This window comes from Hippoglossus hippoglossus, chromosome 14 (genome assembly GCF_009819705.1).
Source record: "Hippoglossus hippoglossus isolate fHipHip1 chromosome 14, fHipHip1.pri, whole genome shotgun sequence".
NCBI lineage: Eukaryota > Metazoa > Chordata > Actinopteri > Pleuronectiformes > Pleuronectidae > Hippoglossus > Hippoglossus hippoglossus.
Genome location: NC_047164.1, coordinates 3,790,715 through 3,807,293, shown reverse-complemented (window position 1 = coordinate 3,807,293; position 16,579 = coordinate 3,790,715). Strand labels below are relative to the sequence as shown.

Below are 16,579 nucleotides of genomic sequence, written 5' to 3'. Positions count from 1 at the left end.
GGACTGTGTTTTTCCTCTTATATGTAAATTTGTGTCTTTCAGTCGCTTGGACAAATGCAGTCTGATGATGCTGCCCAACATGCTCTGGCTGCAGTGAAAAGTAATCTGAAGAGGCAGCGGACTGCTGAAAACTCAGCTCTGGCAAAAGAAAACTACATTAAAGAAGCTGACTGCTAAGAACTTAGTTATACAGGAGCGTGTGGCAGAGAAAGCTGCTCTGGAAGAGGAGGCCAGCTTTGAGCAGAGCGAGGATCTTTTAAACAAGATATGCTGCACAGAGGAGAAGTTGTCTCCTGAGCACAAGGATGTAAAACCCCTGATACTGAAGAACATTGAGCTTCAGGTACGTTAAATCAGATCATTTTAGATTTGAATTATATGGATTGTAAGTTTGTTTCATGTTTAGACTTTGAGGAAGAAAGTGTTGACACTTATGTTGTCTGTCTTTTCAGGAACTCACCTTTGAGACCGACTCGGACAAGGTGAAGGTAAAAAAGGAGAAGAAAGAGAAGAAGAAGCAGGAAAAGAAAGCAACTGGAGAGGAAGAAGAAGAAGCAGGAAAAGAAAGCAACTGGAGAGAGAAGGAGAAGAAGGAGAGCAAATAACTGAAGAAGAAGGAGAAGAAGAAGAAGCAGGAAAAGAAAGCAACTGGAGAGAAAGGAGAAGGAGAGCAAAGAACTGAAGAGGGAGAAGAAGGAGAAGAATAAGCAGGAAAAGAAAGCAACTGGAGAAGAAGGAGAGCAAATAACTGAAGAGGGAGAAGAAAGAGAAGAATAAGCAGGAAAAGAAAGCAACTGGAGAAGAAGGAGAGCAAATAACTGAAGAAGAGGGAGAAGAAGAAGCAGGAAAAGAAAGCAACTGGAGAAGCAGGAAAAGAAAGCAACTGGAGAAGAAGGAGAGCAAATAACTGAAGAAGAAGCAGGAAAAGAAAGCAACTGGAGAGAAAGGAGAAGGAGAGCAAAGAACTGAAGAGGGAGAAGAAGGAGAAGAATAAGCAGGAAAAGAAAGCAACTGGAGAAGAAGGAGAGCAAATAACTGAAGAGGGAGAAGAATAAGCAGGAAAAGAAAGCAACTGGAGAAGAAGGAGAGCAAATAACTGAAGAAGAGGGAGAAGAAGAAGCAGGAAAAGAAAGCAACTGGAGAAGGAGGAGGGGGAAGGGAGAGTGAGTTGGAAGATATTCCCCTTTTTTCGCTTTAAACACCGGAGCTAGTCCTAATCTCGTCTCTCATCCTTCCTCTCCCTCAACCATCCCTTCATCCTGAACACCCCATTCATTGCAAAATTAAATGCTGGAAATGAATGATTGTTTTATGTTGACTACTTTGTCTAATAAAGCATTTCTTTAATCAATCTTACCACAAACACTTGAGCCCACAGTGAAAGCTCTGACTCCAGGTGACACGCACACACTGTGAGTTGGCTTTTCAATCTGCAGCAACAAAGAGCAACATGGAAAAACACTACAACACGATGCAAAACTGCATTTCACTAAACACAAACAGTATATTGGTCCTAAATGTAACACATCAGATATCTGGACATTTACCAATTAACCCCATCTCCTCATACTTCATTTGCAAACACAGAAAATATGTTTCAATGTCTCATATCACAGACCCTCAGATTGACCATGTGACCCTCTGGTTGAGAAACATAGTTATTTATGGAGTCAAGAGGTGTTTATGACTGCCATCTGGTGGCAGCATAAGGTAAGCCTACTTTAATCTATTAAAACTATTACATTCAAAATAGAGGGGTAAAAACTTGGACAAACAAAAGTAACAACGTAAAATTAAAACAAATAAAGTAATTAAGTAAATGATAAAAGACTGATAAAATAATTAGTTACATATACAGAATGAAATAATATTAAATATGGTTTAGAAATAGCAGTGAAGACTGAATTCTTGCAGAGTCATTGGAACTTTGTATTTGACGTCAGATGACGCTGCTCGATTTCGAACTGGAACTAGGTCATCAGACCTGTTTTAGTCTCTTTACACTGGCTCTTCTCGGGGGGGGGCATGAAAGCATGAAGGACATTTAAGGTCCTTCATGCTTTCAGGGCCCAAAAGCTCTGGAACAACTCGCCCGAAGAAAATCTGACTGTCAGAGTCAGAGCAACATTTTACTTCTTTACCGTACTTCTACCAGAAAACATTTTAATTTAGCTGTTTCGTTTCATTATACTACTTATTCAACACTTATTTACCTTTATTGACTTGCTTTGTGCTCAGAAAAGTGCTATGTAAATCAAGTTATCATTATCATTATTAATGTTATTGACTTGTTTGATGTCATGTCCTATTGCCTGTATTCAGAAATATCTCCAACATCTTTTGGACTATTTTTTATTATTATTCTCAAAATAACAAAATACATGCTAAATGTATATTTGGCACACGAAGCCCTCAATTATATCCTGCGTCTGTTTAATTTAATTTAATTTTGATTAAAAGTACAGTAAGTAGAAGTGTGGGGGGGGGGAGAGTCGTTTAAAATACGCCATTTCCGGTAGAGGGGGCGTGTCTTAACTTGTCAACTAACAGAAGAACAACAACACAGAACAGAACGCGGAGGAGGTTCCTGCGAAGGTGAGTGTTTGAAAACAAGCTGTCGGTGACTAATCACAACATGTGGTGAGTTCTGCGTGTGTCGGTGAAAACCAGTCGGGTTCTAACATCGTCAGAAATCGTCGTTGCCTTCACGATCTGCAGCGACAAACCGACAACTCGCTACAATGTTGCACTTTTACACGTTTGACACTTCGGTCTTTCATCTCTTTGATGTGAATAAATGCACGTGCTCTTTGTCCTTGTTGTTTGTTATGTTATTTTTTGCTCACGAGCGACCTCACGCATCCACGCATCCAGGCCTCGGACACAAACAACCCCCCCGGAAACCTGCTGCCAGCAGTGTTCCACCGAAACCTCCTTGAAAGATCTCTGAATTTAAAGTTTCCTCGCTGTGCATCGCATGTAACGAAGGGCCACAGTGATCGTGTTTATACCCCACGAGTCCCCGTGGGTCACAATTAAAATCGGCATCAATGAAGTAGTAAATAAAACGTATTGTTTCCCAGAAATCCGCAGGTCTTTGGAGGTGTTTTCTTTTCTTTTCTTGCCACTAGACCACAGAGGGCAGTAGCGAGCAGCTGTTCTGCCAATGTGAGGAATTGAGGAAAGGTTTTAAGATGCGACTTTAGAAATGTAAAAACATATATTTAAATGTGTTATTTTGCTTGTATTCTAGTATCTGATGTGTCCTTATTTGTGAAGGACTTTGTAACAGTTGTTTTGGAAGGTGCTATAGAAATCTAGTTATTATTTTCTAGTTTTTCTTGGAAAGGTCGAAGGTTATCAGTGGTCACCCGGTAACATAACTCAGGTTAAATGGATAGTTTTCATTACTCTAGTCTGACATGTTCACCTATTTTTAATTGTCATTTTACTGCTTTTAAGTGTTCAAGTTTCTATTTACTTTTCTTGCTTTGTTGTCAAAGCACTTTGTAAACTCTGTTTTTAAAAAGTGCTAAATAAATAAAGTTTACTAATATTAATTTGTTAATCAGAGGTTTTAAAAAAGATGAATCAGACTGATCCTCGGCCGTCAGTGGTTTTCTTGTTCTTGTTAGGAACCCGGAAGTTTAAAGAAAAAATAAATGTGAAGAATTGAACTTTTTTGAAATGTAAAAACATTTTGGATTTAAAATGTGTTATTTTGCTTGTATTCTAGTTTTTGATCTTTCACTTTGTAACAGCTCCTATGAAAGGTGCTATAGAAATATAGTTATTATGTCCCAGTTTTTTCTTGTAAAGTCCAAAGGTTATCAGAGGTCACGGTAACACTATATGTGCTGAATGGATGGTTTCATCACTAAAGTCTGACATTATGTTAATCAGAGCTTTAGAGAAGAGGAAGTCGGACTGATCCTTAGAGATCCACGACTGTCAGTTTTCGTCCTTTTTCTTTTTCGAGATCTTTCTCTCTGTGCATTTGAAGATATTCTAAATCTACACGAACAGAAATTAGTTTTCTCTGCTTCCCAACCTCAGTTTGGATGCTCCTCTGCTTGTTTCATCAAAGTTCTCATCAATCTGTTCCCTCATCAGGGGTGGAGGCATGTGATGTGATGTGCTGCTGAAAAACGGGCTCTGCTTTGGTCTCCGCTACATCAGAGGTAAGAGACTGAAGATCTGTGTAACGAGAAACTGTCCCTGACAGAAACATCAGACAGACTCCGGACGCGACGCTCGGACGTTTGGCAAACGCAGCACCTCAGGTGGGCTGAGTTTAAGATGATCCGATCACATTTGTCTGAAACTGATAGGGCTGATCAGGGGTCGCGAGTCCGGGTCACCTGGGCGTTGTGTGAGAACAGACAACCAGTGTCAATAGAAACCAATCAGCCACGACATTAGAAATAGACCGATAAGGACACTTGGGGGCTGATGAGATACCGATATTACCGGAATGAAATTATACAGATTGGCCAATATATAATTGGCCGTGATTCCCAAGATGGCGTAAAAAAAAATCCTAATGAGAAAGAAATGTAAACGCGCAAGTGTATATGTATTTGATCTGTAAATTGTTTGTAACAAAAAAGCAGCATATCCAGAAATTGGAAAAGCTAAATTTAAGTTTACTTCAAAGATTGATTGATTATAAAAAAATTCAATGATTTAATGTTGTAATCATTATTTTTTCTTCTTTTTTCTTAGTTGTTGTTGCTGTTTTTCGTTTTATTTATTTATTGTTTAGTAGTGTTTTTTTAGCAATAATCTAAACAGATAAAAACACACGGCCCATCTTGGGTAATAACAGTAGCCACAGTCATAGTCAAATTAAATACAAAGCAGTTTTTCTTTAAGTATAAAGGTGTATATATACATAGAAAAAAATATAATCTAAAAGGATAATACACAGCAAGGGTGCTTTACATCGGACATAACATAACACACTAGTCCTCGACCTGAACAAATTTGAGTATGGGGTCCCATGCCTTATCAAACACCCCTCCTCTATCCTCATTATATATTCTCAGTCTCTCCAGGTGTAACGTGTTTGACATCCCTTTTAAACCATAAATCATACGTGGGCACAGAGTCCATTTTCAACCTGTGAAACATCAGGTATAAGTCTATGCCTGACGTTGACCGAACATTCATGTGATGTTGTGTTCAGTTTGTGGACTAATTGTTTCAGCACTGGAGGAACTGACTTTCAGGAGGAACAGGCGGTGCAGCTTCACTAAGGAGGGCATCAGTCTGATAAGCACCTGCTCTTGTCAGTGCGGCGTCACTTCTCACGTTTCTGCTTCTGTGTCTCGTGGGTTATTTTCTTTAATCCCCCCCCCCCCCCACACACACACACACACACACACACACACACACACACACAAACACACATACAAACACAGAAAAACATGAAAAGTTACTGCAAACAGGAGAAAAAAGACTCAGTGAAATGGTTTGAAGTGACTGACACTGATCTGATTGTGGTTTATATTGTGCTGATAAAACTTCTGATATATTGGCAGATATTTTTATACACCTGCGGAAATTTCTCTCAAATCTGCATCTCTACATGCAAGCAGTCTATTCCAGTGTCTGTCCTCCCCCTAACCCCTAACCCAGTAGTTTAAAGTATTCTGTACATATAAACAGTAAAACCAGAGAAACTGATAACGTTATGCATACTGTATACTAAAAAACAATTGGTGTCATCAAACCCTTATGGCAAAGAAATGTGACTGAGGGTTGATATTTTACAGTTTTAACCATGAACTTCACAATAAATAAGTGTTAATGAACAAAAATTCGGATTTAGATAAAAAAAATAAAAATAAAACACCTTGTGACTTTCTCTCTTCTGTAAATTCTCATTCAGGGCTGGAGCCATGGAGACATCATCTGATGAAGAGGAGGTGCGCACCTTCGTCCAGGGCGTCAGCGAGAAGTACAACCCAGACAATTTCCCCTTTGGCCAAGGCCTGGGAGTGGTGGTTCTGTCCACCCCTTCAGGATCTCCGGTCAAGGGTGAGAGACGATGCAGGGAGCTGTGATGCCCCCCCCCCCACTGTGTTAATGAGATCTGACACCACTCGTCAAAAGTACCACATCACCATCGTTTTGTGTTGTTCTATTTCCTGTCTGCAGATCGCGTCTTCCTGCCCAGTATTCTGGTTCTGAACTCCTGTGGGATCAGTAAAGCCGGGGACAAGTCGGACGTCGCAGCGTTCTGTGCTCACGTGGTCGAGCTGGACCTGTCCCACAATCAGCTCAATGACTGGGGAGAGGTAAAGAAGAAGATGTTGGGTGGAGTTTGACTGATAAAAGTATTTCTCCCGAAGTAGAGCAGAAACGATCTTATTTGTTTGTGCTGCATGAAACTTTCACACTCAGGAGGTTATGTTTTCGTCCATTTGTTTGTCAGCAGGATTACGCAAAAACTAGTGAACGGATTTAATTAATATCTCAATTTTTGTACATATTTAATATTCGTTTGTGTTTTTCATTAACGTGGGTTGCCAGATCTGCACCATCGTCTCCAACACCCCCCACCTGGACTTCCTCAACCTGAGCATGAACCCTCTGAGCGGCGCCGAGCTGGAGCCCAGCATGGCCGAGATCTTCTTCAGGGTCCGACACCTTGTCCTGATCAACACAAACGTCAGCTGGGACACCGTGCACACGCTCACACAACACACACCAGAGTAAGTGAAACATGTAAATCGCTGTAACTGTGTCTTTGATGGAATCAGACTCAGTTTTCAGATATGAAAATGTACAGAAAGTTTGATCCGGACATTATAACGGACAGCAGGAGATTGTACAATTTTAACAATGACCCTGCGCCTCGTCTTCCAGGCTGGAGGAGCTTTTCCTGTGCCTGAACGGCTACAACACCGTGTCAGAATCCCAGGCGTCCTGTCCGTCGCTACGTCTGCTGCAGATCACAGACAATCAGCTGCAGGCCTGGACGGAGGTGAGGAAGTTTGGTCCGATGTACCCGTGTCTGACGAAGCTGGTGCTGGCCAATAACAGCGTGGAATCTGTGGGGGACACTCAGGAAACACTGCAGCGCCTGTTCCCCAACCTGCGCAGCATCAACCTCAACAACTCAGGTCTGAGAGGGCGAACAGAGAAAATGTGCAGTTGTCAGTGCTCGTTGCAAACGCATGTGACAGCTCTGTGATGTTGTGTGATGCAGGGCTTAGTGAATGGGAGGACATTGAGAGGCTGAATTTCTTCCCTAAGCTGGAGGAAGTCAAAGCGATGGGGATTCCTTTACTGCAGCCGTACACAACGCAAGAGAGACGCAGCCTCGTCTTAGCACAGTGAGTCGAAGGATACCTTAGTGCACATGCATGTTACACACGTGTTTTTAATGTCTTATCGTTATACTACAACATTCCACTGCTGCTCCCGCCTGCAGGCTGCCATCTGTAGTGGTGTTGAACGGGGGTTCGGTGTCTAACGGAGAGAGGGAGGACGCTGAGAGGTTCTTCATCAGGTTCTACCAGGACTGTCCCAAAGAGGAGCTTCCCGAGAGGTACTCAGACACACAGTATACATTCATTATACACATATTTATCAGTATCTCAAGTAGTTAATCATGCATTTGTATTTGTATTTATATGTTATATACTGCCAAAGCACTTTAATGGTCCCCTTAAACGTGCAATATGTAACCTCGACCACTAGGGGTGTCTCAATCAAAACAATAGGCGTTGAAGATGGACTTGGTCTGACTGCGACTGCAGGGGTGGAGTAAAAACAACACAGACGTCAGGTCGAAAATGTTTTACTTCTCGTAGTGACGAGAACAGCGGATGATCTCGCAGCTCTTGCTAACTGTCAAAGCAGCGTGATTTTCCCTCATCATATGTCATTTGAAGTTATAGCAGAGACGGGCGAGGACGCAGGTAAAGTAGAAAGTATGCAATTAAAAGGGAACAATTAAACGTCCCGTTAGCTCTAATCAAATTGTGGTTTTCTCTGTGTTTGAATATTGTTGGAAACATTTTGGATAATGAAAAAGGAAAATACCTGGATTCGCCTCTTGGTCCGTATCAATAACAATATTCCATAAAAATCACATGTCAGTCAAAACATGACTCAAGTGTCTCTGTCATCACCTGTGAAGTCGTAACCATAGCAACGACCTCCCCCTTTTATCCTCAATACATTTACAATATGTGATATACATTTCGAAGTGCCCGCCCTCCTCTGGGCCGACATTGGTGAAATAATTGCCAACGCTCCTCACCGGCTGCATTCCACTTAACCCGGGCAGAATGTCGGAGAGGGATTTGTGAAGGAAGGTGTAGTCACCGGCTGAGGAACACTAACCTTTGGGAGACAATGCCGCTACTCTCTGTCTCCTCAATGAGGCCTTTGTGCCGGGAATTCTCTGATTGGAAAACTGAAACATGAGGTAGCAAGTAGATTTTTTATTTTTTTATACATATATATATATATACACAGGTACAATGTCAACCTCAAACCTTAAGATGAGAGATTGATTAATAATCATGTGGAGCAGATGCAGCTCTCACGGCTTTAAAATGATGAATTATGCTGGAAAAGAGGAAAAGGAAAAGCCGTCTTTGGATGATGGTGTATTTTATAATTGTGCCGTGTTTATTTTAAGCCACGTCCAAACGGCCTCAGACGTTTTCTTTCTCCACCTTCAGCTCCGTGTCTGAAATTCTTTCCCTCCTGTCGGTAAATGTCACGTTAGTGGTTCTTGGTCCGGAGCCAGATTCTCAGGGAAGGTTCCCGAGGTTAGGGATCGCCGTGACTGCATGTGGGTGTTGTGGGGGTGTCGGACACGCTCGGTAAGCAGTGAACACACCGCTATCCGCTTTCCTTTCGTGGCCTCGCTAACCTGAAAGATCAGAGCTCTACTGGGAAGGTCGCAGCCTCTCAGGTGAACACATCTGATGCTGGATATGATAAACTATAAACATGGCTCAAATATACAACCTTTGTCCGACTTGTAGAGACAGATGTACCTCAAAATATGAACGGTGGATAAACTGGGAAATGGTTCGAAGCTGCCGTACGAGGAAACAGAAAACGTGTCGTCTGGACAGGAAGGATTAGTTCCAAGGAAAGGGTGAAAAAGAAGGAGCGGTTTTGAAAAAACGAAATTTGAGATTGAGCGTATCCTGGAGAATAAGTAGAGAGGGAGTGAAAGGGAAACAGGGGATACCGAGTCTCGGAGGGAAGAGAGGATATCAACATTTAAACTTTTTAAGCAGCTCGTTTTTCACCAGGGGAACCGGAGAAATGGCTAAGATCTGGCCCGGATAGTTTCTGAATTAGCTCCAAAATGTCATTTGTCGAAGGATACTGGGAAAAACAATTAGCAGGCTATACCTTGTTATCACCTGTAGCATTATTTACCAAGCTTACCACCTTTAAATGAAGCCTTTTAGCTAAATGGCTTTTCCCTAGAATGGCACTTTGTGCACCGTGGCCTTAGAGGAGAATTCCCAGGGCGCAGCAGGAGGTTTTGCCAGAGACTCCGGGTCGGGGACAGGCTTTGTGGAGGAGTTCTGGGGAGGGAGGGGAACTTGCTTTGATTGACCCAGCTGTTACCGTAGCTCTGAAAGCACAGGCCTTTTCTCCTGGATTTTATTTAATCGTTCCTGGGTCCTTATCTCAAACACGCATTCCCTGGAGGCGGCTGAGAGCTTTCTCACAGCAAGAGAGAGGCGGACAACTCAGTGTTTCTCTGCTTCTTCGTACCTGTTTGCTCATTCTAGTTCACTTATTAGTAAAAACAACTTGAGTAGAAACACCAGAGATTTCGGGGAAAATCACAAGTTGACGTTGGAAATCGGATAAGAGATGATGCCATAAAGGCTGATTGTTGGTTGGTCAATACAAATCTGCTGATATGAACTTTTCACAGTCAGGGTCAATGTTTGCTGATACAAAAACTTTTATTTTACAGAATTAACTAAGCAGAAAACATTTATGTTTACAGTTTACATTAAAAACATGTTTATCTTCTTAATTCCAGTTTTCTATATTTGTGAATTTTCAATCGCGAGTCTGTGTCAGCTGTCAATCACGACCCCTTTCAAAAACAAATAAACAGGAACATTTGAACAAACATCAGTGTGATAATAACGACCTAAAAAGACAGAAACCTTTGATAAGATGTACTTTAATGTGTACTTTGACCTAGGAGGAGGCAGGGTTTATGAGTTGTACTCCAGCCAGCCACCAGGGGGCGATCCAGATGATTAGGCTTCACTTTCAGCCTATCACCCACTTGTTGACCAATAGTCTAAACAAGTCAAATGATCAAAACCCTTTCACCGATCTAACCTGAGCCCTGCACTCTTCACAGGTACCACATCCTCGTATCCAAGTACGGTCAGCTGGCCCCGCTGGCAGAGGTGGACCTGAGCCCCTCCTGCACCGTGGTGGATGTCCGCTGGGGGGAGAGGGTGGAGACGGTCAGCCTCCACCTGGAGCAGACAGTCGGCGACTTGAGGAAGCACCTCAGAGCGGTGCTGCAGCTGCCCACCAATGGGATCAGGCTCTTCTACATCAAGCGGGAGATGTTGGGACAGGAGGAGTTGAAGTGGGGCCGCCGGGCGCTCCACTCCTACCGCATCCAAGACGGAGACGAGATTCTAGTCGTGCCCAAAGTGGAAAGCCGCTGCAGCTCCTCAGATTGAGTCCGGTTTTCAAATGAGTAGGACTTTGTGGGTTTGGGGTAATAGACACTTCCTGGATACTAAGCTTCGACTTGAGCCTTTTTGGTTGGTTGATATTTTTCAGCGTTGAATGTAAAGATGTTTGCTGTCCACCACGATGGACGAGTTCATACAGTCATATATTTGCACAGACAGTAGGAGTTCCATGTTCACACAGTGTGTAGCTTTAAAGCAGTAAACATCTCATTTATCACAAACATTATACAAAAGCCTCGGTTTTCTAAAAGAAACCACAGCTGCCAAAATGACAAATTAACGCACAATTGCACATTCATTTTGAAAGTAAAACCACTTTATAACCTTATAATTGGTGTTTGTCCAGTTAGGATTTAATCCCCCCCCCCCCCCCCCCCCCCCCCACGTTTTATCACCTGATCATTGATGAAAATATTGTGTTATAGAATATGGAGTTCCCAGAGTTCCCTTTCACACATTTTAATAATTATTTGTGTTGAGGAAAATGTTGAAATTGTTTTTGTTGTTGTTTAAAAGAAAGATGTATGCTACAAAGTTGGATTTTAAAAACATCAGTTGCTGCGTTCCGTAGTTTCACCGTTTGCCGAGTTTTTCTGCACCGTCATCGGCAACTCGTGTTTTCTATTAGGTTTTTTGTAGGTTTGAAGATTTAGCCGGTTTACTGCGAACTCTGAAAAATCATTTTTGAATATATCTGCTCTTTAAAACACCAGAAAACGACAAAGCCTGCGGACTGCGTCTCCATGAGAACTTTCAAGATGAGGATGTTGTTATGGCCAAGAATCTGTGAATAGGGTTCAGTTCACATTACAGACTATTAGGTCAGCAAGAAAAATAATTTTATACATGCACAAACACAGAACGTTGGGGATAACGTGGAGCTGCTGCCGCTCAGTGAGGGAACCCTGGCAGAAGGTCGGGGTCTTGGGTCCGGGACAGAGAAACAGAAGGAGCGGTGACGCTCAGGTTACCGCTCAGGTCTTCTGGCTCTTCTGTCCAGCCCATGAATGGAGCGGCTCTCTGTCCCAGCAGCTGAGAAACGTTGAGGCCCCGTCGGTATGGTAACCACACACCGGCCACTGTGTCACGGACACTTCCGCCGTATTTAGGTTAGAATGGGTTCAACCAACAGGCTCTTGACCCTCGGCCGTTCACCTCACTGTGTCCTTCACGTCCGCCCCACAAACCTGACACTCGCTGTCTCACAGGAGGTGAGCTCGTGAACTTCTTCGTCACCGGCCTTTTTAGCTTTATTGACTCATGAACATCGTTACACCGCACGGAATACAGGCAAAACATACAATATTACTAGAAGGTTACTCAGTAGAGCTCATACCTCCGCCAAGACCCAACGGTCCCCTAAATATGAGAAGAAATCATTAGTTTTGTCATAATTGTGTTGACAAACAAACAAATAGACAGGGGAGGAAACATAACCTGCATGGCTGAGGTAATAACAGTAAAAAAAATATGTAGATAAACCCCTCACCACCTGCGCTGCATGATGAAAGTGCAGTAAAGCTGGTTATCATCACGACTCAGCTGACTGCTGTTGTGTTTGCTGTATTTGCTCGACTGCAGATGTGTGATGTACCACAGCTCTGACGGTTGCTCGTCATTGTCACCTCTTGAGCCTGTTTGAAATGTGTTCTCCTGAGCTTGTGGCCAAAGTAGGCAGTGAACGGTGGAAACAAAAAAATAAACATTTACAGTGGCTGTAAATAGATCAAACCACTTTCCAGTTCACTGAACCTGCACAACCTCACCCAGCCCGCCGGGACTCGATGTACATGAAAACACAAATCGAGTTTTAGACCAAGAAATTCAAATTACAAATACTGACAAACCCCTGAGCTCTTTTCTAGAGGGTTGTATGTCTCAAACATCTGGTTTCCTCCCTCAGTCCAATGTAGGACAGGTCTGGTTGATCCGAGGTTCTAGATGAAGTGTATACTGAAGGTGTTTTCGTGCATGCAGAGATGTGTTCTAGCAACGACCTGGATGTGCGTAGCTCAAACTTGACTGTGAGCTTCAACTGCGTTTGTTCATGTGAATTGTCGTGAAGCTTTAAATGCCGGCGTTTATGTTTAGAGGCCACGAAGGTGCCAGGATGAAATCTTTCTGTCCAGATGAAGCAAGTGTTTTGCCTCGTGTCAAAACCACGTGAAAATATGTTGAAATGCTGTGTCGGCCTGAAAGTGCTGTCGCTATCACTCCTCTAACAGACTTTCTTGGTGTAGTAGATAACTGGAGATCTCTTCTGGGTGTTTTCTGACTCACTTGTACGATACTATATTATGACAGAGTGGATACATGGGAAATTATGGGATTGTTTTGCATGTTCTGATATTTCCTGATATACGGTATTTGATTTAAATTGTGTGTGAGATGCGTCCTTTCAGGGAAACAAGTTGTTAATGGGCATTATTTGTGATTTTGACATTTTTTAAATATCTGTGCTTCTCATCCTCAGCTTTATTCCTCGTTAATACCAAATACAAATATTATTGCTCGTGAAAAAGACTATAAAATAATTGCTGGGTTTGTGCTGTTTAGTACATGGTGTTTAATTTATGTCACGTTTTCATTCTGTAGTTTGTGTATCTTTCTTGAGATTATATGGCCGTTTCTTCACCTGTACTGTGTCCTGGTGATTTCACTTCTCCTAAAATAATAAATATTACAGTTCACAACATTGTTGTATTTTTATGGTTCAGGAGCACAGACATGTAAATAAAGATGGACGATGCTTCTCCACTTCCTCCCACTGTCCAGAAATGAAGCCATTCTCCTGATTTGATCACTGCAATCTTGCGCCGATGACGTCATTTGGAGCCAGAGCCTGCACATTAGTGATCGGGGGTGGAGCCACAGTATTGAGTTCAAGCCGGTACATGCACTCAACCAATCGTGAGTCTGTCTCGGCTGTCAATCATGACGTTATTACATCAAATAGCTACTTTACAAATTTACTGTAAAACTAGAAGTATCTAAAATGACATAAATGACATTATTAACCTGGTTGACGAATCAGGTTTGAAGCTACACTCGTGACGTTATTTTAAAACGTATCAAATGCGTAATTGCTGCAAAAATTGCTTTAGTCAACCACTGCAGATCTTTTCAAAGACCTGATTGAAAGACGAGCTGTAGAGTAGGACAACCAGGTGACAGAATAATTCTTGTCGGAGGCAGCATTGTGACCAGAATGCTCAGCTCTGTTTCACACACTGAATGCTTGGCTGTGGAGAAGATTGGATTGTGCAGATCTTCTCTCTTTCTGGCAGGCGTGATTCGGTCGCCCCGCAAAGAGTCCATTCCATACGTGTCAGGCGGTGTTGAGTTTCTGGGGCATTCCCTTTATTTTTTCCCCTCCTCCTCTTCCAACAGCATAGCTCTAATCCTGAGTGCGATATCTATGCCACCCACCCCTCAGCACACCGTCAACAGCAGCACCCAGTTCGGGAGCTGAGGAGCCAACGGACCGTTCAGTCACGACGGTGCTCCTGACATTTTTGACTTTAATTGTATTAAGAAGCAGATCTGACGTTGATTCAGGAAAACAGTACAAGCTCTTCAGTTACCACCCGGGTCTGGAATAATAAATATCTCCTTCAAGTTTAGACTTTTTTCAGTTTTGATGTAGCTCCACCAACAGGACAAAGTTTAGTGAAATATCTTAGTTCGATTTATGTGGACTTTATTCATCCTAAGAGAATGAATCTGAATGTATATTGGTTATATTTTTGTTATTCCAAAAGCAGCATTATATTTACAAAGTCACAAATGAATCCAGATTTCAAGCCACAATGTTTATTCAAAAAACACCAATAGATTGACAGGTCCTATGATGACAGATGAACCTGAGCGTGTTGACTTTAGCATTTAGCTTAACACACATTGACCACGCAGGTTCCACATAGACATTGACCCCAGTGGAGAGTTATGGACATTGTATATAAATACGATGCATTAGTCTTTTTTTTTTACTGCTGGGTCATAATGGAGCCTTCCTCAAAAGCCACTGCAGTTCCTGTCTGGACCACAACCACTTTCACAATATGTCAATCCAAGAACATGGCTATAACCCAACTGTCATTGAGCCTGGAGGTGTTCGCTAATGGAAGGTCAGACTTATCTAGGAGGATGGATGTGGTTGCATTGTATTAATCACACCTAGCGCCTTCTTACGTAAAAAGGACCTGGTTGCGCAGTTGGAACTCTGATCTGCCCCATTGCATTATGAAGTGGGAGTTGAGGGCAGGGGGGCTGAACAGCGCCCATTGTGTGCTGAGGTGAAGGGGCCGTTGGGGCAAGAAGGTTTGGGTTACTGGAAGCAGGTTCAACCTTGTGAATGGGATGGAAGGAGAGGAGGGCAGGGCAGAGCCAACCGCTGGGCATAGGGGTTGAATTAGAGTGGTCCACTCCACGGATTAGGTGACGGCCGCACAGAGCTCAACTGGTTTCCAGTCCAGGACCTTCTTTGTGAAGGTCAGGCTTGATGGATTCTCCAGAACTTGTGATAGCGTGCCACTGTTCCCACACAGTACCGTCCTGCTGCAGGGAAACCTTTGATGCAATTTTACTGTTTCATGGAAACAATTTAAAAAGTGGCTCCCCAATCAATGGGGCTCAAGAGTCGTGTTTATATAAACTGAGTTCAAGGTGGCAGGTCCTTCCCATTCACTGTTCATTGGACAAATCCAGTTCAGGGATGGAAGGAAGGGAGTTTGAATCACACTGTGTGATGCATTCTGGGACTTTGTGACACCATGATGTCTAACAATCACTTGTAAGCAGACTAAACTATCGAGGGAATCAAACTTTTTTGCCATCTCATTATTAAGTTTCCGCAGTTATGATTGGCTCTAGCTATCCAATGTCTTATTTGACCGTTGGTGCAGAACATCTTTTTCCCATTAAATCAAAATGATGCTCTCAATCCCAAAATAGTTTTTGTGTTGCCAGGTGATGACTCTGTGGATTAGTCACGACAAGCGACTCCTTTGACCTATGACACATCATCATTTGATATGCTGATAAGACTCATTAACGGGGCTTCAAGTTGACCACCCAAGTTCAGAGAAGAGAAAAGGAGCAATATACTCATTATGTTTTACTTTCCGGTTGAATTGTCCTGCGTCATAGGGAATGGGAACGCAAGGGTGCATGTGCGAGAAATTCAAGTGTATCATCTTGGTCTTCCCCACTTCTACGTCCTCAACATTTCCCAAAACACAACCCTGAGACCAGGAAGCTCCCCCGACCCAGTAGGTCATCTGTAACTGTTGATTTTTTTGTCCCTCTTTGTGCGACACTCTCTTTCACAGGTTGTTTAAGAGTATGTGAGCATTTACACAACAAGGCGTGGGACGTATAAAAGAAGCCTGCACACAGAGTCTTGGTGCTGCTTAATGGGAGCCCGGGGCCTGCCCTCATACCTGGAGCCTTTCACACATCTTGCTCCCTGCCTCTCCAATTACTTCCACTGTCCGACTGCAACAAAGACCCATCTGACTGCCCTTTCCTTCCCAGACCCTATCAGTGTGGATCCACCTGAGATTTCCCCTGGCTATCTGTCCACCATCTATCGTAATGAAGTGTCTTGTGTAACCTTGTAAATGAGGCTGTGCCTAATTAAAAAAAAAAGGGGGTACACAGAGTGGCCAAAGTGATTCATGTTAATTCTGTAACTCAACCTACCACAGAGGTTGAAAAGCAAGGTTTCAGACTGTGTGTGTGTTTCTGCTGTTTTGTCCATAAATGCCCCCAAGTGACTCTACTACTTTGTGTGCTCAGGTGCCCTGAGATTTAAATGTACTGAATGAACTCTGGAATAGCCGATACCACAACGAATG

The 16,579-nt window shown here is 42.8% G+C and overlaps 1 protein-coding gene across 2 annotated transcripts; it reads left to right on the top strand.

The window, feature by feature from the left end:
• Positions 1-2,514: 2,514 nt before the first annotated feature.
• On the top strand, positions 2,515-12,413 carry LOC117774250 (tubulin-specific chaperone cofactor E-like protein). 2 transcript variants are annotated; one of them, XR_004616045.1, is made up of 10 exons: positions 2,515-2,595; positions 4,114-4,283; positions 5,894-6,042; positions 6,163-6,302; positions 6,538-6,719; positions 6,874-7,130; positions 7,217-7,343; positions 7,442-7,558; positions 10,373-11,222; positions 11,257-12,413. XR_004616045.1 is itself a non-coding variant. In XM_034606514.1 (9 exons), exons 3-9 carry the CDS (start codon positions 5,904-5,906, stop codon positions 10,704-10,706), a joined length of 1,296 nt encoding a protein of 431 aa, XP_034462405.1. In that variant the 5' UTR covers positions 2,515-2,595; positions 4,114-4,283; positions 5,894-5,903; the 3' UTR covers positions 10,707-12,413. The 2 variants fall into 2 exon arrangements, 1 of the variants encoding a protein (XP_034462405.1); XM_034606514.1 differs by having other exon boundaries at positions 10,373-12,413.
• The last annotated feature ends 4,166 nt before the right edge of the window (positions 12,414-16,579 follow it).

What these genes read in the sequence shown, in the direction of transcription:
- LOC117774250 (XM_034606514.1), top strand. Translation starts at nt 5,904, where the DNA reads ATGGAGACATCATCTGATGAAGAGGAGGTGCGCACCTTCGTCCAGGGC. An exon ending in CTCACACAACACACACCAGA is followed by an intron (nt 6,720 to 6,873) that starts GTAAGTGAAACA and finishes CTCGTCTTCCAG; the next exon opens with GCTGGAGGAGCTTTTCCTGT. An exon ending in AAAGAGGAGCTTCCCGAGAG is followed by an intron (nt 7,559 to 10,372) that starts GTACTCAGACAC and finishes CACTCTTCACAG; the next exon opens with GTACCACATCCTCGTATCCA.